This window comes from Protopterus annectens, chromosome 13.part0 (assembly GCF_019279795.1).
Source record: "Protopterus annectens isolate FY-2018-M chromosome 13.part0, PAN1.0, whole genome shotgun sequence".
Taxonomy (NCBI): domain Eukaryota; kingdom Metazoa; phylum Chordata; order Ceratodontiformes; family Protopteridae; genus Protopterus; species Protopterus annectens.
In genome coordinates, this window is record NC_056747.1 from 303,270,837 (window position 1) to 303,294,987 (window position 24,151).

At 42.2% G+C, this 24,151-nt stretch overlaps 1 protein-coding gene across 1 annotated transcript in view; it reads left to right on the forward strand.

Moving 5' to 3' along the window:
• The window catches only part of POLRMT (RNA polymerase mitochondrial), a 1,430,506-nt gene that overhangs the window by 601,325 nt on the left and 805,030 nt on the right, over window positions 1-24,151 (forward strand). The window contains exons 8-9 of the mRNA XM_044053892.1: window positions 9,396-9,566; window positions 15,625-15,864. Of these exons, the coding sequence (XP_043909827.1) occupies window positions 9,396-9,566; window positions 15,625-15,864 (411 nt within the window). The remainder of the gene's footprint in view (window positions 1-9,395; window positions 9,567-15,624; window positions 15,865-24,151) is intronic.

Below are 24,151 nucleotides of genomic sequence, written 5' to 3' on the forward strand. Positions count from 1 at the left end.
GCAGACATTAGAAATTCATACTTCTTCTTATTCAGAAAATGCTTTATGATACAAAAAACTATTGATGTTAAGTTGTCTATCTCGCCTTCATTCTTGCTGGTTGAGTTCGGAGCCTATCCTCGGCTCCGACTCGGCCATCTTCAAAAGCTCGAGAGCTGTTTACTGGCTCGAGGCCATCCTATATCCCATGATGCCTGGCACTAGATACCCAGATCTCGTTTGCTGCTTCAGCTGCGAAGTTGTCTTACTGGCTCAGGTCGTATTTTTTCATTATATTATCTGTATTTTTGATAAAAACTTTAGAGTTTTTAGTGTAGATTGCTTGTTGTAGTTACAACTTTTCTTAGTATACCTCCATTGTATCTATATTTTCTTTCCTGTATCCCTCCCACTTCTCTTCAGGAAACTCATTTTAGTTAGAGCCCCCCCCCCCTTCACTTCTCTTAGGTAGCCATTTAAATTGAGGCAAACTTTTTTCTCTTTTCAAAAAAAAAAAAAAGTATTTAGTGTTTACCTAGTTAGATTTAATTGGTGTTGGCAGCATAGAATATTATTTGTATTTATGAAAACAGGGAAGTATAAGGCAGAGTATATAGATGTCGCCAAGTTCAAACTGCACTTATAACAATGTTACAGTAGCATTAATAGTCAATGCAGCACACGCTAAAACACCAGCGTATATAGGCAAGTCAAACCTTGAAAGTAAAACCAAAACTTTTCAGTCCAGCAGTTTTCACTTCACCAGCTGTAAAATCCAACAATATAATCCAATGATACCGATCCATAATATACCACTGTATACTCACATAGTATGTAAATGGCGCCAAGTTCAAACTGCGCTTATAACAGGAGCGTTAACAGTCAATGCAGCACACGCTAAAACACCAGCATATATAGGCAAGTCAAACCTTAAAAGTAAAACAAAACTTTTCAGTACGGCAGTTTTCACTTCACCAGCTATAAAATCCAGCGGTATAATCCAACGATCCTGATCCAAGATATACCAACGTAGACTCAAGCAATAAATAATGAATAAAATAAGATTTTATTATAAATCATGCATGCGGCTAGCGCTTTCACCCATAGGCTTCATCAGGCCATAAACATATTTAATTATAATTAATATGTTATCTGTCAATATTGGATTTGGCTTATAGTATTATAACCTAGCCTATCCTTAGCAGCTAGATAATATTTATGTTTTAACATATTAATATATATTGGTCTGCAAGTAATTGTTCAGTATGCAATAATTCTGTTTTTCAGAACGAAGTAACCTTTTTATAATGAACAAAGCAAAAAACACGAAAGCGAGGACAAATGCAGGCTGGAAAAGATCTTCCAATTTTATTGACACACAAAACCACGAAATAATGAGATACTACTGCATATGTATTATATGTTTTATGTAAATAGATACGCATATATTTTTTAAATGGTTTTAAATGACTAGTGAAAGGAAATGATGTCACTGGTGCCTAGTATATAAGGAATGCACTGTTTTTAATTGACTATTAATGCTACTGTAACATTGTTATAAGTGCAGTTTGAATTTGGCAACATCTATATACTCTTCCTTATACTTCCCTAACTGTTTTCATTTACTTATTGGTTTTATTTGGGAAGTTGTTTGAGCAGCCAAGATATTTCTGTTAATTATTTGTATTTATGCCATGACCCCCCATTAATATTCCAAAACGTGCACGCTGATTGGACAGTGTGCACATTGTAAATCGACTTATACTAATGGAAAAAGGTCCAGTCGCCCAGACTTTTTCCATTAGTATAAGTCTTTTTTAAAACACTGTCTCGCTATGTTAAAGGAGTTTAACATAGCGAGACAGGTTTAAAAAAAGCAACGGAGATCTCTGTTGCTTTTTTTTAAAGCTGTCTCGCTATATTAAACTCCTTTAACATAGCGAGACAGTGTGTAAAAAGCAACGGAGATCTTGCTTTCTCTGTTGCTTTTTTTTTAAACCTGTCTCACTATGTTAAATGGGTTTAACATAGCGAGACAGCTTTAAAATAAGCAACGGAGATCTCCGTTGCTTATTTTAAAGCTGTCTCGCTATGCTAAACCCATTTAACATAGCGAAACAGTTTGTAAAAAGCAACGGAGATCTTGCTTTCTCCGTTGCTTTTTTCAAAACTGTCTCACTATGTTAAATGGGTTTAACATAGCAAGACAGCTTTAAAATAAGCAACGGAGTATCTTTAATGCTTTTCTTAAAGCTGTCTCGCTATTTTAAACCCATTTAATATAGCAAACAGTAAAAGCAACGGAGATCTTGCTTTCTCCGTTGCTTTTGCCCACAGCTCTGATGTACTGCGTAGGCATATGCATGCGCAGTACATGAGAACTGCCGCAGAATACCAGACAGCTGCGGAAGGGCAGCAAGGAGGCATTATACAATGCCATTATTTAAGAAAAGTAATTATTTTTTTCTTAAATAATGTCATTGTATAATAGCAATAACCCACTTCTGGGTGTGGGTAATGCTAGATTTACCCACAGTTGGCTTTGTTTGGCCACTCGGGCCTCGCCCTCGTGACCAAACCACGCCAACCGTGGGTAAATCCAGCATTACCCACACCCAGGCGTGGGTTATTGCTATATTCTTTACTGTTTTTTGGGTGTAGTAACTTAGTGTGTGTGTGATAGTTATTACCTGCTATTTGTAGTGTATTGTTCTTGGTGTTCCTTTTTTTTCAGGGATGTCCAAAGATACCAGAGTGTCCGGATTCAAGAAGTGTGACTCATGCTGTCAGAAGATGTCTCTGACAGATGGTCACACTTCTTGTGTCTGTTGTCTGGGCACTGTGCACCTGCAGGACTCTTATTCGGTTTGCCATGCTTTCAGCCCAAGAGTCCTGCAGGAGCGTAAAAATAAGTTAATCCTACGGGGTTTACTTAAGCCCCAGGATTCACCGGCTAAGGCTCAGCCCATGAAGTCCTCCAAGCCACCTAAATCTTCGGCTCCCAGTTCAGAGCCGCCGTTTGGTGAAGCTATTTCTTCTGCCTCGGTTCCGGCAGGAACCGATGTGCCTGCCTTCCATTCAGTTCCAACACAAACTTCGGAGCCTTCGGGGAGTCGAAAGAGATCTAGGTCTCTCTCCTTGGAGTCCATACGCTCGGATCCGAGGTCTCCTCTGCTCCAATCGGAGCACAGTCATCGGTCCTCCCACTCTTCTCGGTCCTCAAGGCTTTCAGATCACGATGTGGAGAGAGTGGTCATTAGGCTGCTGAAATCGCAGGCCCTAGCCAAAATGTTGTCCAGCCCCCCTCATCAGGTGTAGGCTCCATCCCATGTCTGCAGTTATTCTTCTTCCGACTCATCCCCTGAGCTCAGAGCCGGAGCCGGAGTTCATTGGGGTTCGAGTCGTGGAACCGTCGGCACTGATACCTTCTCCTTCAGTTCCGTCGTCGGCTCCGATCACTTCCTTGGTACCGTCCTTGTAGGGGTCTGGGTGCCGAGACTCTCTTGTCGGCTCAGGGGGGGCGAGTGGCATCGGACCCTCGTCTGACCCCATTCTCCCCCTCGGAGCTTCGGCGCAGGTGAGCTCGGCTCCTACATCGGCTTTGGAGCCATCCCCCTCGGGGCGTAGAGAGATTCCGATCTCTTCGGAACCGGAGCTTTCTCGGCATCCGAGCAGGGACACATTCGAAGTCATGAGGAGTGTGCTGGCCCCTGAGTCAGCCCCACAATCATCCCCCTCGGTTCCTCCCACTATGGTGCCTGCGTCTGCCTCTGCCCCTCCTCCAGACCCCAAGCGTGTGGAACCAATGCTCCAGGGCACCCCCTTGGGTATATCTTTCTCTTCCGAGGCCTCTCCTGATCATTCAGAGGAGCCACCTCGTAAGAGGAAATGCAAGAGGAAGCATGTTGACTCCCCTGAGTCTGTCACATCAGATACCGACTTAGAGGATTCGGAAGGGTCCCCGAGATCCCCTTTTGAAGATGTGTCCTTCTCAGACATCCTTGAGATGCTTAGGCAGAGGGGGAACTGGACTGCCCTAAGCCCTTCTGAGGATGAGTCTGTATTCCTGGATGTGTTTGGATCCCGACCTTCCACCTCCTGGTGTCTCCGCCTTTCGACCCACTGATGTCCGTGGCGGCTCGGAAGGCGTGCTCAGCTCCAGACACACTGGAACCGACCCCCTGAAGACCCGCTAAATTCATAACTGCACCACAGGACAAACAGTTTTTGACCAGAGGTGTCCCTGTTGATGCCATGGTGGTAGCGGCGGCCACAAAGAAGGAGTTGGCAGAAACTTCTTCATCTGTCCATCCCCCTAACAGAGTCCAGGACGTTGGACAGATATGGGAAGCGGATGTTCTCTTCAGCGACCTTTTCCATGAGGTCTCTGAATTATTTGTGCCACTTTACCCATCTTCAAAGGGATCTCCTTAAAGAGCTTGGAGATACCCTCCAAGATCCATCAGCTGAGGGGGCCCAGGCTAAGGCAGCCTCCCAGCTGGTGACTCTTAATTCAGTGGTGAACTCCTCCATGAGGCTCATTTCTTATGCAGTCGATGGTGCAAGTAGAGCCGCAGGCACAGGCATTGCCCTAAGGAGGTACGCTTGGATGCGGCTATGTAATTTTGCAGAACCTTTCAGCACGTCTTTCACCAACACCCCCTTTGATGGTTCCTCTCTTTTTGGATCACAAGTGAAGGTCACACTTACTAGGTGTGAGCAGGAAGGCAAGACTCTCTCTGCCATGGGAGTCCAATTTTCCACTCCTTCCAGACCATATCCCAAGGGTCAGAAGAGTGGAAAGATGTGGTTCCGGAAATCCCAGGGAGCCTTGCCGGACACACGTGGTGAGTTCCCATCCAGGGGCAGAGGCGGGAACAATAATAGACGCCGCCCTCGTGGCAGAGGGGGTCCGCAAAACCAGGGCATCAGAGAATTCTTCTCCCTGAAGGGTTGCCCGGCTTCCCACCTATGGAGGCAGTCAAGAGAAGATTATCGCTGTACCCAAGACAAATGGGTACAGTCTGTTATATCCGGAGGCTACAGAATTCCCTTTTTTCGCGCCCCCTTATGGTTAAACAAGTCCCTTCCAGATGTTCCACCCAATCTAAGGGATCAAGCAGTTCAAGAAGTTTCAAAACTGCCAAGAAAAAGGGCCATCCAGCAAGTCCCAGCAGACCAGCAAGGATCCGGAATTTACTCAAGGTTCTTTTTGGTACCAAATAAGACAGGGGACTGGAGACCCATTCTGGATCTCAGCAGACTGAACAGGTCTGTACAAAGAACAAAGTTTCGGATGGTCACGCTACAGTCCATTTTACCCTTTCTGGGTCAGGACAATTAGATGTGCTCTATAGATCTTCAGGATGCATACTATCACATCAAAATGGACAGACGCTCCAGAAGATTCCTTCGCTTCCGGCTGGGAGCCAGCCATTATCAGTTCAGAGCTCTGCCCTTTGGTCTCACCACAGCCCCCAAGGTGTTCACCAAATGTATGGCAGTAGTTGCCGCTCACCTGAGACGGCAAGGATTCCAGGTGTTTCCATTTTTAGATGACTGGCTCCTCACTTCTACCACCAGGCATCACCTTCTGCGAGCTAGAGACTACACTATCGAGACTTGCTCCAGACTAGGTGTCACAATAAATTTTGAAAAGTCTGCATTGTCGCCCTGTCAGTCTGTCACCTTTATAGGCGCAACTTTAAATACAAAAGACATGTCAGCGAGCCTTCCACCAGACAGGGTATTAGCGATTTGCCAACATGTGAAGGTTTTATTAGCATGCAAAAGAATTCAAGCCAGGTTTGACCTCCAATCTCTGGGTCTCATGGCAGCAGTGATCATACTCGTTACTCTGGCTTGTTTTCACATGAGAATTCTCCAGTGGCTTCTTTTCCCCCAGTGTTCCTTCCAGCAGCTTCCCATGTCTCACATTATCATGATCACAGAAGCTTCCCATGTCTCACATTATCATGATCACAGAAGCATGCAAAAAGCACCTTGCGTGGTGGATGGTCTCCACATCAGTGCCCCGGGGCAGACCATTTGTACTCCCCCCTCCAGTTGCTACGGTGACCACAGATGCCTCCCTGATCGGGTGTGGGGGGGGGGCATTATCAGGGCAGAACAGTCCAAGGCACCTGGCAACCTCACGAGTACCATCCGCATATAAACGTCTTGGAGATGAGGGCCGTGCTCTTAGCATTGCAAGCTCTTCAGGATTCTCTTCCTACCTGGACCATTGCAATTCAAACAGACAATATGTCAGTAGTGTGGCACATCAGCAAGCAGGGCGGAACCAGGTCCTACCCCCTATGTCGAGAAGGACTCAGACTCTGACAGTGGGCGATCTCTTCCCAACAGTTTCTGATCGCAATGCACATCCATGGGAGGTCCAATGTCATAGCAGACAGGCTGAGCAGAGCAATTCTCATGCCTCACGAGTGGTCTCTGAATCAGGTAGTTGCGGACCAAATCTTCCGCAAATGGGGCCAACCTTGCTGCAACCTTTTTGCAACTCCCTTCTACAGCAAGTGCAACAATTTCTTCTCTCGCCTTCCACTTCCCGGACATTCCCCCAGAGACGCTCTTTCCACGATTGGCCTCAGGGACTTCTTTATGCATTCCCTCCGTTTCCCCTAATCCCGAAGCTAATACAGAAAGCTACCGTTTTGGGCTGCAAAATGATCCTCATTGCTCCTTACTGGCCTTGACAAATATGGTTCCCGTTCCTGCATCGTCATCTTCTCGAGCAGCCTTGGAATCTGGACCCAGTTCCAGACCTTCTGATCCATCAATCAGGCGGGCTGCACAAATACCTACCATCTCTCCAGCTCACTGCTTGGTTGCTCCACTTCCAACTTTAGCCAGGCTTCCAGATATCTCCCCCTCTGTGCGCAAAATTATTTTATCATCGCACAAGTCTACAACTAAAAAAACTTGCACTAGTAAGTGGAAGCGTTTTTCTTCCTGGGCAGAGGCTAAGAGTATAGACCCATTTTCAGCCCTTGTACAGCACATTTTGGAATTTCTTGCAGACCTTTTTCATGCTGGGTCTGCTTCCGCTACAATTAGAGTTCAGTTAGCTGCAATTTCAAATTTTTACATTGGCCTGTCGGAAAATAATATCATGTCTCATAAACTATGTAAAGCTTTTCTCAAAGGGACCACTCTGCTCAGTCCCCCAATGAGAGATCCTCCACCTCCGTGGGATCTAAATTTGATTTTAGCTTCTCTAATTTTGCCCCCTTTCGAACATTTCTTGTTCCTTGAAGTTTTTATCTTGGAAAACCCTTTTTCTGGTAGCTATTACTTCAGCCAGAAGAGTTTCAGAACTTCAGGCTCTTTGTATCCGTCCTCCGTACCTAGTGTTCCACAATGACAGGGTTGTTCTCAGGACTAATCCTTCCTTCCTTCCTAAGGTCTCTTCAGAGAATAACTTGAATCAGTCCATAGACCTTCCACTGTTTTTTCCTAACCACTCCAACAGGGCGGAATATAAATTGCATCAGTTAGATGTTCACAGGCAGCGCTACACTTTTATAGAACTAAGGACATCAGAAAATCGGACCAACTTTTCCTGTCTTATGCTGAGGGTAAACAAGGTCTTCCAGTCTCCAAAGTAACCTTATCCAGGTGATTGACTACTATCATCACATTTATCTATCAACTGAGGAATAATGAATTGCCAGTTAAACCAAAAGGTCACTCCACCAGAGCTTTAGCTACTTCTGTGGCCTTTCAGGCGAGGTTGCCCATGGAATCTATTTGTGCTGCGGCTATGTGGGCAAACCCACATACTTTCATTTTGCATTATAAGTTGGATGTGGTTTCCAGGAGCAGAGCTGATTTTGGTTCCACTGTTCTGAAGAGTTTGTTCCGATGAGCCACCCAGGATTTTAGGTGCTAGGGACGCTGTCCCAACCAGCAAGAATGAAGACGAGATAGACAACTTAACATAAAGAAGTTATGTACCTACCATAACGTTCTATGTTAGTTGTCTTCTTCTCGCTTTCTTTCTTGCGTCCCACCCTCCATCCCCCTATCCTAGTGGACCGAGAAGAGTTCCTTATGGTTTTTCACTGGCTGAGTCTTCTCTGGCTATTCCTTTCTGCCTAGTAGCCTCTCTGGTAGGATTTATGCATTCTAGGATAGGATTCTTTACTTAGTATGTCTGCAGTTAGACTTGCCAAACGAGATCTGGGTATCTAGCGCCAGGCATCATGGGATATAGGATGGCCTCAAGCCAGTAAACAGCTCTCGAGCTTTTGAAGATGGCCGAGTGGCTCCGAACCCAACCAGCAAGAAAGAAGGCGAGAAGAAGACAACTAACATGGAACGTTATGGTAGGTACATAACTTCTTTTTCTGTTACCTTTTTAAGCCACATAGGGTAATGTTTAAAAAGTGTCCATGATGTCTAGTGCCCCCTTCCTCCCATCCCCCCTCCCCCAAGTATTATAGCCTTTTCTTGTTAGTCTTGGCAGAGTTGAAAGGTATGACAGCATGGTATTCATCCCCCCCCAAGTGTGCACATCCACACACTCGCGTACAGATGCACTCACTCTCACATTCTCTCTTTCACACACACACGTGTGCGTGCCCATCCCCCTACTCTAATGATCCCATAACTACCCCCCATTGCAACCACCCAGGTAGTCACATGTTCACTCTCTCACCTGAGACCACTTATACCTTTAAAGCTACACAAATGCATGCAGACACGCAAGCGCGCACACACACACACACACACACACACACACACACACACACACATGATCACTACCTCTCCATAGATATTTTCCTGAGCTTACCTTTTATGTGCTTTCCCCTTTGACTATAGTGGAGGAATTCGTCATTCTGGCCATGTTCATTAGCACAGCCAACCATACACAGCTGAGAGATTCCATAAATCACTTGCCTGCATAACATAATCACCTTAAACTGAGGCATTTCTGGTGGAGAGCACATTGCTAATTAGCATTGGTCTCACCCCCAAAATGCCTTATCATTTAGTAAGGAGACAGTCCAATGCAGTGATTCTCCTGAACATGTGGAATCACTGCAGTAGGCATTTTTCTGAATCAGAAAGGGTAACAGACAGCAGTTTTCTGTCTGTGTTAGGGCTTACTGCTGGTAGTAGCACTTGCTAAATCTCAGCCTGTATTCAATGTGGCCTTGATAGCTTCACAGTTGTATCTTTGTTTCAGACTTTTCTTGGCACAATAAGGCATCATTTTCAAATGTTTGGTGGCTGTGAGGCAGCAGCTAGCATGGAAGATGTTCTGATGCTCTATTTATTGTGTCCATGAGTGCTGTATATTGCTTTAGTTGGTAATGCTAAGAATGTTTTGTCTTGAGGTCTCACAAAAAGGAAAAAAATGCCATTTGGCTCATCATATGCTTTCTTTTCAGAGCCTCACTTCAATACCACCAAATGGGGAGTCATTGTTGGTCATGGCCAGAGAAATAGGAACAAAAATTAACAACAAGTACTGTATCCGCAAGAAAGTTAAAACACAGATGGTGAACAAAATAATGACAATTTATTCGTCTTATGCTAAGCTGCTAACAGACAGCATAGAAGTAAGTGAGATGGTCTTATTGTGTCCACTGCCAAGTTTTAAGTATAGTTTCAGCCAGTATGCAGATGACAGAAGCTTCAGCTACAGGTGTGATGTTTCTCTCATTGGTGTGGGTTCAAGCCATGGAAAATGTGTGATACCTGGGAGACAACAACTCTTCTCTTTATCGCATTGTTGAGCTGCAGCATTGTGTGAAGTACATCTGGATGATTTGTATTTCACTGCATTACTTTCTGTATCATTGATTTTTAGGTTGTTTTCTTATGCTGTACCACACTTAATTTGTCTTTATATTAGTACCATTAAGGAATGTCAGTACAATGTGAAGGTGGGGATGGGAATGCACAGCAGCCATTGAACTGAATATCCTAAAGCTTTGGCTCCATGCGTCATTATTATTTTGATTTGTCATATTTATTTTATTTTTGTATGTTTATTAATTAGGTGAGTAGTCTGGCCATAGGATGCTTTTCTGTCATGACCAAAGCCAAAACAGACTTAGTGCTAGGGGTGCCGGAAGCTGCTGAAGGTTCAGGGTGTGGTAGGCTTAAGGGATACTTATTTATCTAAAAGGGCAATATGGTATGTGATCCAGGCACCATATATTCAAAAGTTAGAGAATAAAGACCTCTGACTTCATTTGATTATTTCATCCTAATTTATTATGGCATAATCTTGGCCATTTAGGATATATTGAAACAATGCAGGAAACATCTGAAAAGTAAAACAAAGTATGAGAAAAAAAAGTATTCTGAATGGTGTCGCAAGACCAGAATGGAGGCAGAGTTGGGAGCACACTGGGGGTACGTGGGGTGACAATGGCAGTGGGGGGTCCATGGAGTTCTTTTCTTAGGGTTTCATTTCACCAAAGGCCAGAGGTGAAATATGCGGCACTGCCAGGGATTGCCCCATTTAAGTACATCACACAGTCTGTCAACAAGGTTTGTTACTCCCCATAAAACATTTTATAACACTGACTAGATTAAGAAAAATAATATGCAGGATGTTTGGTTTTGTCAGATTTCTGGTATACAACAATCTTTTTGATTGTATCTTTATTTATTACTACATGTTCTATACCTGGTTGTATAATAGTGTTAAACATGCCCTTGTAGACGCACTCCTCAAGCTGTTTAACTTATGTTTAACCACTGGCTTTGTCTCGGATGAATGATGCGCTGTAGTGGTGATGCCTTTCCATAAGGGTGGTCTTACATATAACCTGGGTAGGTTAAGTCCTATCAAGCTTAAGAGCCTTATCTGCAAAACTGGTGTATTATAACTAACATCATAAACAGTAACTTGACTTGATCCCCCACCAATTTGGCCTTGTGAAGGGTAGATCCTGTCTGTTTAACCTGGTAAACTTTTTCAAAAGGGTTACAGAGACTAAAGAAGATTGCCATCCAGTGCACTGTGGGTATATCTTGGTCTGGCAAAGCCCTTCAACACCATTCCCCATGCAGGCATCATACAAAAGCTAATTGCTTTAAAGTAGACCCATATGTGGTAAGATGGATAGCAAACTGGCTGAAAGACAGAGCCCACACAGTGTGAGCTGCAGACGCCTCATTAGTGAGTATGAACATCCCCTCAGGGCTTTGTGCTAGGACCTCTCCTTTTTGGTATTTACTTTTCAGATCTCCAAGTGGAGAGCCAAGAACTCTGGCTAACAAAGTTTGCAAATGACTGCAAACTGGAGATTAAGTCACCATATGACAAATAAACCCTTGTTGTACTAAAAATTAGTTTTAACTAAATGCCAAAAAGTGTTGTATAAGTTTTGGTAGACAACCCCTCCTCTCATCATACTGCGTAGCAAGCACAACACTACAAAATGAAGATTTCCACTTGGGCTAATGGCGCCCTCTCCTTTGAGCATTATGTGATGATGGTTTCATGAAATATTTGTATTTAGCCAACCCAATTGCCAAAGGAATGTTATCATGGTTCTAACGAAGTAATCATTCCCTTATACTCAGCAAAGATCAGGACAGTGATTGAGCACAATTACCCCCTTTGGTGTGTATCTCATTAATCATATCAAACAATTAGTAAGACCCCAAAGGTTCCTAAAGAAAAAAATCACAAGCCTAAAGTCTCCGAGCTACGAAGATATGCTGAAGGCTGTATCCCTGTATTCATTGTCTTACAGACTTTTGAGAGGAGATCTGTCTTGCTTGTACTGCCCAGTAAGAAATCCATCTGTCCTAGCCCACCTGTTTCTCTGTAAGTCAAATATCTCCACAAGTACTAGAACCAGAGACCTAAATCTCCACTAACAGATAAATACTGCACAGTGGAGAGGCATGCTTATAAGGCAAGCAACTCTCAAACCTTTGGAATAAAATTTCCCTACATATTTAAGTAGTGCATTTCACTAGCTTACTCTAAACATAAACTAGTGACTGGATGGGTATCCACAAATTTACTGTGGGTTTTACTGGATGGCCCTCTTGGATAAAGGAGAGGGCAACATGGGTAACACAGTAGTGCAGCAGTTAGCGTTGTCACCTCACAGCAAGAGGTTCTCCAATTCAATTCTCGGCTGGGATGCCTTCTGTGTGGAGTCTGCATGTCCTCCCTGCATTTGTCTGAGTTTCCTCCAGGTGCTCCGGTTTTCTCCCACATTCCAAAGACATGCATCCAAAGCATTTCTCCCCATGTCTCTGCTGAAAATGGGCTCTGTCCCAGTCGGACTTTCCCAGTAAACAAATGTTAAATAAAATAAATCAAATAAAGATGTGAATCCTCGTATGATTTATTAGTATTGGAATATCTATGAATCTGAATGGTTTATGTGGCATGCTCCCATAGCTTGTCAGGGAATCTCTGTCTACCCCCATAATGATTCTGATTAGCATAAAGTGGGTGTAAGAGAATGAATGAATAATTAAATACAGCAAAATGATTACTAAATTGGAAGTCAGTCTAGCTCCCGTGAAATGTACATGTGTGGGAAATACTGCCTAAAAGAGGTTATTAGACAGGAGAGCCAAAATCTCTCCTGGTACTCAGTGGATGAAAGGCAATAAACATGCAGGTCTGTGCCAGTTTATGGAAATTAAACATTAACATACCTCTCAACTGTACGAAGTATGTACGTGAATGTAATGACTTGCACTTTTGTAAATTATTATCTTTACCTCTGTTGATCTCAGGTTGTGGCTGAAAAGGGTCAGTAAACCAGCCCAGCCCGCTTACCTGTTAGACAAACAGCAATCAATTAATCATTAAATAAACTGTTCAGAATTTTGAAGAACATTCTTGATTTTACCTCATATATTGGCCCTGTCCCTCATAAACTGTTTGATTTTTTGGTAAATCTCTCAGGATCATAGCCCTCAACTCTCTAGAATTTAGCAGAATGTCCAGTTTATTGTCTCATATGTTTGGTCTGTTAGTCATAAAATTTCTAATCTCCTGCAAGCCACTGAAGAATTGTGCTAATTAAATAATGAGACATTTAAGTCTGAGACTTCATATCCTTCAAAAATGCATGGTAATGTATAACTTGTTCTAGCAGCTTTCTAAGTTTAGAAGAGCAATATTAAAAATCTGTTGCTGATTTCGGCCCTTTATCCTCCCATTGTTTTTGGCTTGTCCAGAATTATTATGCAGAAGTTGTGAGTTATGCAGAGGATTACAGTCACCAATACCAGACATTAAAGTTTCATGTTGATGCAAACCTGTTCGATTAAATTTTTAAATGAATAAGTAATGTTTAAAATTGTCCCTGATTTTTAGCCTTCATTTCCCTGTTATTTTTGGATTTATACAAAATTCTTGACAAAAGAAGTTGATTAGTATGCCTCATAAATATTCACGTAGGCATTTGCATTGTAACTGCAAGCTGGGCAGCCAGAAAAAGATGATTTATCACTTAAAGCATCTTTTTCTGACTGCCTGCACTTGCTATCACTTAGGATATGCCAAAGCAAATGTTTCAGTGTAATCGTTACTCCGACTGCAGTTTCAGGGCATATTGGGCAGCTTGTTGAAAGTGAGGGGGCTCTCACTCCCTGCCCTGTGGTTCTGGTGCCCATGCTTAGTACATGAATTTAGCAGTATATATCTAAACATATCCTGTATCAAAATATAATAAAACTACAGCAAGCAAATGTAAAATCAAGCAGACACTTTTGCTGTTGAATAATTCCATCTAACCATTGGATAAGTTACTCATCTCTCTGTGAGTATTAGAAACCTCAGGGGACAGACTTTCAGACATTTCTTAAAAGGAGTGCACATTTTGCAGTTAGGAATGGCAGTCTGCTTTTGTTGTAACATGAATGTGAAAAGTGACATGTTACAGATAAACTTAGTGCATATGTCAAACCTGTGTGACATGGGATTGTTTCTTAAAAAGTCAGCCTGTGATAAGAAAGGAAAGGAAAGGAGAATATGTCTGTAGTCAAGATTGCATATAATTTGGTGTGGTTGATGTGAAAATAACTGGAGAATGACAATAGTTTGGCATTTGAGGGGGATTGTTTCAAGACAGAGATGAATTGCTGCTACTAATTCACTGAGAAGGTGTTGAAGACATGAAACACCCCTGATAAACTATTGACATTGACCTGTGAAAGGTAGCAAATCTCAAGCCAGAAGTTAATCAGTGGAGGAGGTTTTAAAGCTGAGGCTGTTTATAAGAAGTTAATTGCATTATTACAGTGGCTTGTGTGCACAAGCAGTCTTCTAGTGGCACTGTTTGCATATTCTTGTGAAATATCCTCTCCCTCTGATTTTTTTTGCCCCTGCTACCTGATGATGATCATTATCATCATTCCCTCCTGACCAGTAGACCCAGTTATTCTCCCATCAGCAGAGAGAGGCCAACATTCTTGCAGCCACGATGGGTGGGTTCAACTTTTTTATTCTTGCTGGCTTTAACCCCCCCCCCCCATGCACTTGGCATATTACCGGGGGGGGGGTCAATTTAGTGGGCTGACAGGTGAAGAGGTGAAGCCATCTCCTCACTTCTGTAAGAGATATTCTCAAAACAGCTCGGCCTCTCCAAAGATGCTTAAGCAGTGGTTTCAAAGTTTTCATCAGAGAAGTTACACTGACACTCATGTTCCCACAATTGCATGCTACCCTTCTTACACCCTAGAGTAGGCAGTTGAACCAGGGTCCTTCATATTGCTCCTTCCCGGCCTGGCGTCTCCAGTAATAGGGACACTAATTGAACCCCTTGTCATCTGAGTCACGTTAAGGGTTCCATCATTCTATTCCTTGAAACAAGGCTTATTTTTATGAAATGTTCATACTTTACAACTGTAGGTAAGCCATTTTGTAACTTGACTGCTTTCTGGTCATCTCAAACATGTTTTTTTTTTTTAAATTAAATATGTATGACCAAATGCATACAAATAATCAGGTTTCCTCCCAGTTAGACACAATCCATTTGTTTCATTACCTGAGAATTTTATCAGTGATCAAGTTGAGAGTGGGGGGGGGGGGGTCATTTAGACAGGCATGAAAGTGCTTTATGCATTTGTGAGCATCTCAGCAATGGAAGGAACTTAGTTTTGTTATGGCATAATCCCACCCCTGTGGGGAAGTATGAGCCATGTCAGCAGAGAGACCCACAGTGCCCTTCTCTATATTCGTGCAAGGTACCTCTTTCCCATGTTTTAGGCTGCCACTAGGTAGTGAATTGGTAGGCCTAATACCCACCTCCAAGGCATGCTGCCCATTCCCACTCTACCATCTCTACAAGATGGACACGCCAACTCCTCTGCCAGCGCCCAGCTGAACTCAGGACATCAGGCCTGTAGCCATGGCTTTATCCCTGTACATTGTCAGAGTTGGCTGTCTTTGTAAAAGGCTTGTATACTTTGTGGGCTTAACCAGTTACCAGTTAATGTTAGAAAGGTAGAAAATAAATTCTGAGCTGTTAATTGACAAGGACACCCCCTTAGTGCTGCTCTGTAGTTAGTCATAGCATTATTAGAATTCATCTTGGGATATCTCACTATGCACTTGTTCTGTGATTGAGATTAAGATTGCCTGCTTTTGTTAACAGTGGTGAATGCTTTTTTTTTTTTTGATAATAGTTGAATAACTTCTTGCCTCGGGAGTACTGGACAAACCTGGAGGCAGAAATGAGCAGTGGACCATCTCTGATCAATGAGGACTCGCCATGGCCTTCTGTCCTGGTGGTTCATCTAGGGACTCACCTGCTGGATTTGATGGTAAAGGAGTTAAAGGTGCCTTGCAACATCCTGAACCCAGAAATGGAGGAGAAACGTATCCCAGTACTCTATCACATGTACACATTCCGCTGTAACCAGCAGGTGAGTGTCTACTTCTAACATGCAGTTAGATACTCAGATAAACGAAAATGTATATCAATAATATACAGATGCCTCAACATTTGAGAAGTTGAAAAAATTGTGGAATGGTTCATACTGACTAATGAGGATTGGATAGTAACAGATAAGCTGATGTCAAACCACTGTCGTGCATTTTGTTTGAAAGAAACGAGGCGCCCATAAGTATACTGCAGTCATACATTCATATGCTGCTTAGATTTGTAGTGGTCATGGGGCAAACACAGCTGTAAGAATACCTGACTGGAGTGGCTTAGCAGACTTGCCACTTCCTTTTCACAGTTAGTAACTTATCTGTCTGCAGTATCCCCACATGTCTCGTGGTGTTGACCATTTCCAGTTGTTTTCCCTTTGAGTTCACTATGCATTTTGGTTTAGTTCAGTGACATCAAAGTTTTATGTCTTCACCTCAGACAATCATTGTACGAAGATCAACAGGAATAACTAATAGCTTCATAGGTAAGTACTAGGCTATCTGTCTGAGGGCATATGTAAGCCTAGCACGAATGTGTTGGCTTTCACCGCCCCCTTAGATTAGTTCCCTGTGCCTGTGTCCTGCAGAGCCACTGCAGTGATTCCCGGGATAAATTTTCTTTTTCCCATCCACTCGTAAAGGTTTTTCTTGAAGAGTGTTAGTGAGGGGCTCTGCCTAATGTAGATTGGAATCCTGTTCCAAATATAGGGAGTCTCTAGGACAGGAATCTATCCCTCCAGCAAGTCCTATTTATCGTTATGGTGAGGTTTAGATCCCTAGAGCGTGTGGCTCTCGGGGATTTGTTTTTTATAGGTGGAGCTTGTCCATCAATTCTGGGTTGGACATGGCCTTTTATGTCAGGCAGAGATCACCTCTGAGTAGGCGGTATGCAACCGAGTACAGCTGGAGTTTCTTCAGTGGGGCTGCATAGGGCATCTGTTTGAGGCCAGTAATCCTCTTGGTGAGGTACTTCTGTGGTCTTTCCAGCTGTTGCAGGTGTCTTGTAAGGTACATCCCAAATGGAGCGTTGTACTCTATGATAGGTCTAATGAGTGATGAGTAATTTATGTCTTCATCTCATCATTGGATTACAGATGATTCGTAGATTGATTTGTATTATGTCCACTTTGGCATGGCAGCAGTGTTCATCACTTGTCCTTGATTCTCAGCATCAGTGATTATCCTTCTGTTACTACCCCATAATACATCCTTTACGGCTTCTTTTTGCAGTGGTGCCTCTGTGGTTTGGTCATCCATGTGATGGAATTGTAGTAAAGATGCTGTATTCAACAGGGACATAAAGCTAATCCTCAAGGCCAAGTGATTCATGTCACAGACAGAAGCATTTGTCACTAACAGCAGGTCACAGGGATTCCTGACATCCTCAGACACTAGTTACAGTAAGACAGGTGTGTGCATTTGTGTCTGGAAAGTTGTATGCACTTCACATTTAACTGTTAATCCTCTGAAGAGGTGTAAGAGTTCAAATTCAATTATTTTGTACATTGCTGGAATGGTAATATGGAGTACTATTGTTTAGCTGTATTCTCCTCTGTTATCTAAACAGCTCTGTGCCACAGTCATTCCCTATGCTGTTTTTGTTTGCTTTGCACCTTGTGTTTATCTCTGTACTGTTGCTGGATTTAGGTGAACAGATCTTGGTCTTTTTGTTGTCTAACTGCCTTCTGTCCCCCCATATCTTATTGTTCTGTGTGGCTTGCTGTATTGCATTATAGGTAGAAGAAGTGGATGCATGGAGTCACGTCTTTGCAAGAGTTGCCTTTGAGGTCAGAGTTTGAGTCCTTTGCATAAAGGTGGTAAGGGGAATAATACAGCTTAGGCTTTTGCATTGTACAGGAGAACACCTATATTATGATCTAGATATTTGGGCAATTAATTAAACATATGACTGCTAATTGAAAGAGTGTGAAAAGTTTGGTGTGTTCACAACATATGTTTGTCTATCACTTTAGCAACATTATAGTTAAGGAGTGCAGGTGGCTGTGTAGAGAGCTCACCCAGTGCCAGTTTTTGATTCTGTCATCAAGGCTGTTTAAGTCTGCTTTTCTTATTGCTTTTGTCTTAATGTAAATATTTGCTTGGAGCTGTAAGTTGCTTATCTAGCACCCATAGCTATTCCCTGGTCTGTGCCTCTCAAGTAAAAAACAAGGTCCTGTCATACTTTGGGAAAGTAAAAAGGTCTTTCTTGTGAAACATGGCATGCTTGCTGTGTATTATCCCACACGCAAAGTGCTGAAGCTTTAGTCTTGACTGCAGCTGCACTAAATGCACTATTGGCATTAATTTCTGAATGCTGGTGGCACACTACTGACCAGTCAACATGGTGTGATTATACTCCCTAACACCTGGGGGGACAGCCTCCTTTGCCCCTAACGCAGCCATGTCAAGGGCTGCAAGTGCGTTCCTTACTCTACTTGTTATCTTTCCCTGAGCATCTTACAGCACTGTGTAGCCCAGCTTTAATTAGATGAAGCCTCCCTCAAGAGCTACTTACACTTCCATAAATGATGTGCCCTCAGCAGGGCTCACTGTTACAGATGATGTAGGATTCCTTTGAGTTCATTTGACTCAATTCTAAGAAACTTGTTTGCATTTGCCTTCACCTTGCTGCACTGTGTATAATGTGGGCGTGCACATTTTTTTATTTTTTCTTCTTTTCGTGCCTACAACTTTCTTTTGAGTTTTTCTTCATTTGTGTTGTCCTGGGCATTGTTGAGAACTTGAGCTCTCAGCTTGACAGTTGAATCCCCATTATCCATTTAGCTAGCTCACCCTTGTTCTGTCACCATCTCATTTCCCATTTAATGTTTGCACATTTTAAAAGTCATTGCTTCTTCTTGCAGTTATTACTGCTCAGTTCACATTATGCTTACTGACTGTTGAAGGTCCCCAGAGGGGCAAACTGTGTTTAGCCTTTGTATTAATAACATCTGTACCCATCAAATTTTCATGAAATGTAATAGGTTAGTTGTAATTAATTTAATTACACTGGAAAGCTGCGGCAGTCACTTAATGAGGTGCAGTATATCAGCAATAAAACACAGCAAGCTTTTAATCCTGCAAAATCATTGGCCAGTCTGTGGATGTTAGTAGTCCAGTGCTGCAGTGTGACATTTTGATTGGGTGCTTTGTCAAGTTTAAATTGCTTTCATGCATTTTGATTTTGAAAGAAAGGGTTCTGTTCTTTCTTGTTAAGTCAGTCATCCATTTTTTCCCAAAAAAGGTAGTTTCAGTTGTATTAAACTGAAACAGACAGAACTGTCCAAGTCAGTGTCTGGGTACCCTTCTTGGCATTAATTCCTTTCACATTTCAGTACTTGCGTATTATCGCAATCAGATTCTGAACAGGAGAAACAGCTGTTTTTAACACTCCTTACTACAACTTTCTACCCGTGTTGCCAGTATATATACATGTTATTTTTTATATATATATATATATGTGTATATATATATATATATATATATATATATATATGTATATATATATATATATATATATATATATATATATATATATATATATATGTATATATATATATATATGTATATATATATATATATATATATATATATATATATAAAATGTCAATGTATCAAGCCTGGCTAACTCGAATGTGTAAAAATCTGTTAACCAGTTTACTGTGTAATTTAATTTAATCCTGACTTGTGCTCAGGACTAACTTTAACCTGTGGAACTTGTTTAACTTGCTTACTTATGTAATCTCTGTAAATAATCTGTTTGTAATATGTAATGCTGGTATTATGTAATGCTGTATCTGCTTACCCTTGGAGCTTTTCTCCCCGGGCCTCCGGCTGAAAATGGACATGCATCCAGTCGGATTATCCCGGTCAACAAATGTAAAATAAAATAAATATATATATATATATATATATATATATATATATATATATATATATATATATATATATATACACACACTTTTCCTGTTTTTCTTGAGGGTACTTGGTCGAACAGTGATGGAACTGTGAGTGCCCTAACAGCCTAATGATTTTCACTTGTTCAGTAATGGTGACTGTTTCAAACAGCAACAGTTTCAGTTCATAACATTAGTTAGTCACACTTGTACATTTCTGTACAGAGAACTGCATTGCCATTTCATAAAATTGCTGGTGAAATCTGTCATCCTAAGCATACCTGTCAAGCATGCACAACTGTGCATGAAGTGTGGCTGTCCTATTATTTTGTTTGTGTCAGACATAAAAACAGCATTTTTCGGGCAAAGAATTGAGGACATCAGTCAACATAAAAATGGGAAATGTGTCAGGTTCAAATGTCATATCCTTCATTACATTTATGCCCCAGCAGAATTTTATTGGACCAACTAAGTTTATAACAGCAGTGTTTAAAAATCTGTCTGAGGTTTTACTCATTTTTTCCCATGCCGTTTTTGTCTTTCAGTGGAATTCTTTAAGAAAGCAGGTGAGAGATGCATCTGTAGAGTATTATGCCATGGCAAAACTATATGATGGTGTGATCATCCAGAACTAAAATCACTTTGGCTAAAAACATTTACAGAAGACATAGTGACATGGATTAGAATTAAGACACATACATAAACTGATTTTTTCTGCTAGAATTGGGAATTAGAGTATCACGTAGTGAGTCTGGAATCTGGTTGCGATAATACTCAAGTGCCCACATTTCTTATCTCATAGCATATCTATAGTGTTGTGTAAGCCAGGCTTGATTGTCTGTCTAAAGAAGAGAGCAACATCACACAGTTTTCTGACTTTTGTGGAGCTGCTTACCGCCAAAGACAATTTAAAGATGCTTGGTCTTGTGTACACATTTAATGCAATGTTTTTCTGACATCACCAGACAATTTTGCCTGCTTTTTTTTATATTCTTTCCTTCTGGGAACTCACATTACATTGCTAGTTCCATGACATCTGTCTGTTTTTTTTTCAGACTCATTTCCAGCAATATTACTTTTTTTCTGTCTTTACTTGTGCCTTCCTATGTATATAGTTGCTACTGTACTTTTGTTGCACATTACGTCTATGTCCTTTGAGGATTATGTGTGGTCATTTTGTATCTCTTTAAATGTTATGTATGTGGTTTGTTTTGTACTTATCTTTGGTTCTGCTTGGCAATGTATTTTTCATTGTACATTGTATTTAACGTTTTGCCTTGGGTGGTGGAAGAAAATGGTCCAAAGAGTAGTTCATCTTGTTAACAAAGTAAATAAGTATTACCATGCGGTCCATGCTGACATTGGATCAAGTGGCTAATGCCTTTGTGGGGTTTGAATATGCACTTGCTTTAAGAGTGTGTGCTTTTGTATTCAGTTATACATTTCCTGATACTCTAGACCTTGTCATCTGCTGGCATTCCTCTGCAAACTGGGTTTCTGCCAGAAATAGGCACAGAGGGTAAGGATGTGAGCTGTAGTTTGTATGGTGCAAGGTTTGATTCCATCAGCCCTCGTTTGCTTACTGTGTATGAACTTGAGCAAGTCACTTAATCAGACAGTGCTTGGGGGAAACTGGGAATTTGGGATAGACTCCTTAATAGTCCCCTGGACTGCAAGTCCGGTAACTACCTATGGAAAGTTAAACGTTATCTAGTTTAATATCTTGATCTCCTTCATGGTAAGGGACTGTTCCTGGGCCTTTGATTCTTTTCTTCTGACCAGTCTTCAGTGTCCTATCAACTCAAGTTATCATATCACAGATGGACATTATTATCGAGGAAATGAAAAGAGTTGAAGAAGAATATTTCAGACACCCTCCCACCAAAAGAAAGTAGAACTTGTGATTGCTCTTCCAAGTTAAATAGCAAACAAAGGAATTTATCTGATGTTCTTCATGTTTCACTGTTGCAGTCATTACATTTGGGTTATCCTGCTGGCAGGTTGCCCTCAGTCAGCCTGAATTCCAAAGTCCTGGTCCGGCATCGGTTGCTGTCGCCTCCTCCCAGATGTCAGCGCATCAGGGGTATAAAAGATACCGACGCCATTTTCTTCAGTCTTTCTTGCCACGCGGTGCTCGAAGCAGAAGTATTTTGCAAGTGCCGGTCGGCCGACTCCTGAGATTTTCGTGTTCGAATTTCAGATCCGAAGTCTTCATTTAAAGCTAAGTATCCCATTGGGGAAACTTTTTTCTTACTCCAGACCGATGTCAGAAAAACTTAATTGTATTTCTTGTGGGAAGCAAATACCTCATAAGGACTTTCATTCTTACTGTATTTCTTGCCTAGGCCCTGGCCACGAAGTTGCTAGTTGTCGGTTTTGTGCTAGATTTAACCAACGCACTATTAAGCGTAGGTACGATTTTGCTTTTCGATATTTTGGCCGCAGATTTAATTATACAATGTCGTCGGATAGCTATCCGACTACCGGAGTTCACAAGAAACACAAAGACAGGCAACCGAGGTCCAAAACTGACGACGAGGCTTCTTCTAAGCCAGTCACCGGTTCATCGGTTCTCAGTGAGGTGCTTTTGCAGCCCCTGACACCCGCTACTTTAGAGCCGCAGGCCGCTACCGACTCCCACGTGGAGCCGACTAGGCCGCTGGAAACTCAAGGTATTGGAACCTCTGAGACTAATCCCTTGGATGGGTCCGGAGCCGCTGAGCAGGCATCGGCTTCTGAGGGTGTATTCAGACCTATGCAATTATACATTAAAGAGACTTCAGCTTCAAAGGCTAAGACTAAAGCACCTTTAAAGACAAAGAAACAAGTACAACAACCTCATGGACAGGCCTCCATGCCTAAAAAACAGATGCTCAAAATGGCCGAAGACTTAATTACTTTGATCAGGGGTTCCCATCCCCCTCCTGATAAGAGGCCTAGGCAAGAGACAGATTATGAATCTTCAGATCAGGTTTCCATTTCATCTGATTCCTCTTCTGATCAGGAATACTCCCTTCCTCCCTATGAGGATTCCGATGCTGAAGAATCTATCCATTCAGCCTATCCTCCTGAGAACCACTCTTTTGGGGAAACCTTGCATACCATGAGGGAGCATTTCCACTGAGAGAGCCAAGATTTTTCAGAATCTAAGAAAAGGCTCAGAGACTTCCTTTTACACCATGACACAGACCCCTAGCCATTCCACCTGTGTTAGACATTGTAGATGACGTGTTTTCAGAGTCTAGTCTGACTCCTGATTCCTTACCTCCAGCTCCTGTGAAGCCGGACAGATACTACAGGGTTCCTGATTCTCATAAATTCCTTTTCAAAAACCCTGCTGCAGACCCAGAAACTATCTCTCAGGGTCCCAAAGGGGTCAAGGCTTCCACTGCAAAGAACCCTACCCCCTCTGACAGAGATTCTAGGGTCCTGGACAGATGGGAAAAAAATATTTACACTTATGCTACCTTGGCTGTAAGGGCCTTAAATTGCCATTTTCATATGCTCAAATATCAGCAGTATATCATGTCACTGCTTAAATAGAAAATGTTGATAAATTCTGAATGTGCAGAAAACCAAGAAATGCAGGATTTGTTGCATGCAACTGAACAAGTTGGAAAGCATACTTTGCAATGTGGTTTTGGTTCTCTGGAGGCCTTCTGCAGGGCCACTGTTACGGGTTCTGTCATTAGGAGGCATGCTTGGTTAAAGGAACAAAATCTGCCTGATCATGTCAAAGCAAAATTATTAGATGCTCCATTACAGCATGATACCTTGTTTGGTGTTAAGGCAGAAGAGGTGTTGAAGAAAATGGAGGACAAAGCTAAATCTATGCAAATGGTCAAGGAATTCTTACAGGTACAGCCTCCAAGATTTAGCAGACACTGGCCTACAAAGAATTGGTCCTTTCCAGTGTCAGACAGGCCACAAAGGGGCAGATCCCAGCCTCAAGATTCGTACAGGTCTAAACAATGGGGTGCTTCTTCCTCCAAAAGTGGAGACGACAAATCACAGCCATACAGGATACAGTCCCAATGACTTCCCCCTCCCTGCGCCAAGCACTTATCTTCTGGCAGCACCTTTAGAGGGAAAACTAGCACTTTTTTAACAAAATTGGCACATTATAACTCAGGACAAATGGGTTTTAGACATAGTGTCACAGGGCTACAGGTTTCACTTCCATACATTGCCATGGGCAAACAGTTGGCCAAACCTGCCAAAAAATCAATGGGCCAAGGCACAAAAACAAGTTTCATCCCTCATGGACATGGTGGCCATTCAACAAGTACCAGAGCAAGAGCAGGGACAAAGTTTTTACTTAAGATTATTCTTGGTACCAAGAAAGGAAAAGGCCTGGAGACCAATACTGGACCTATTTATT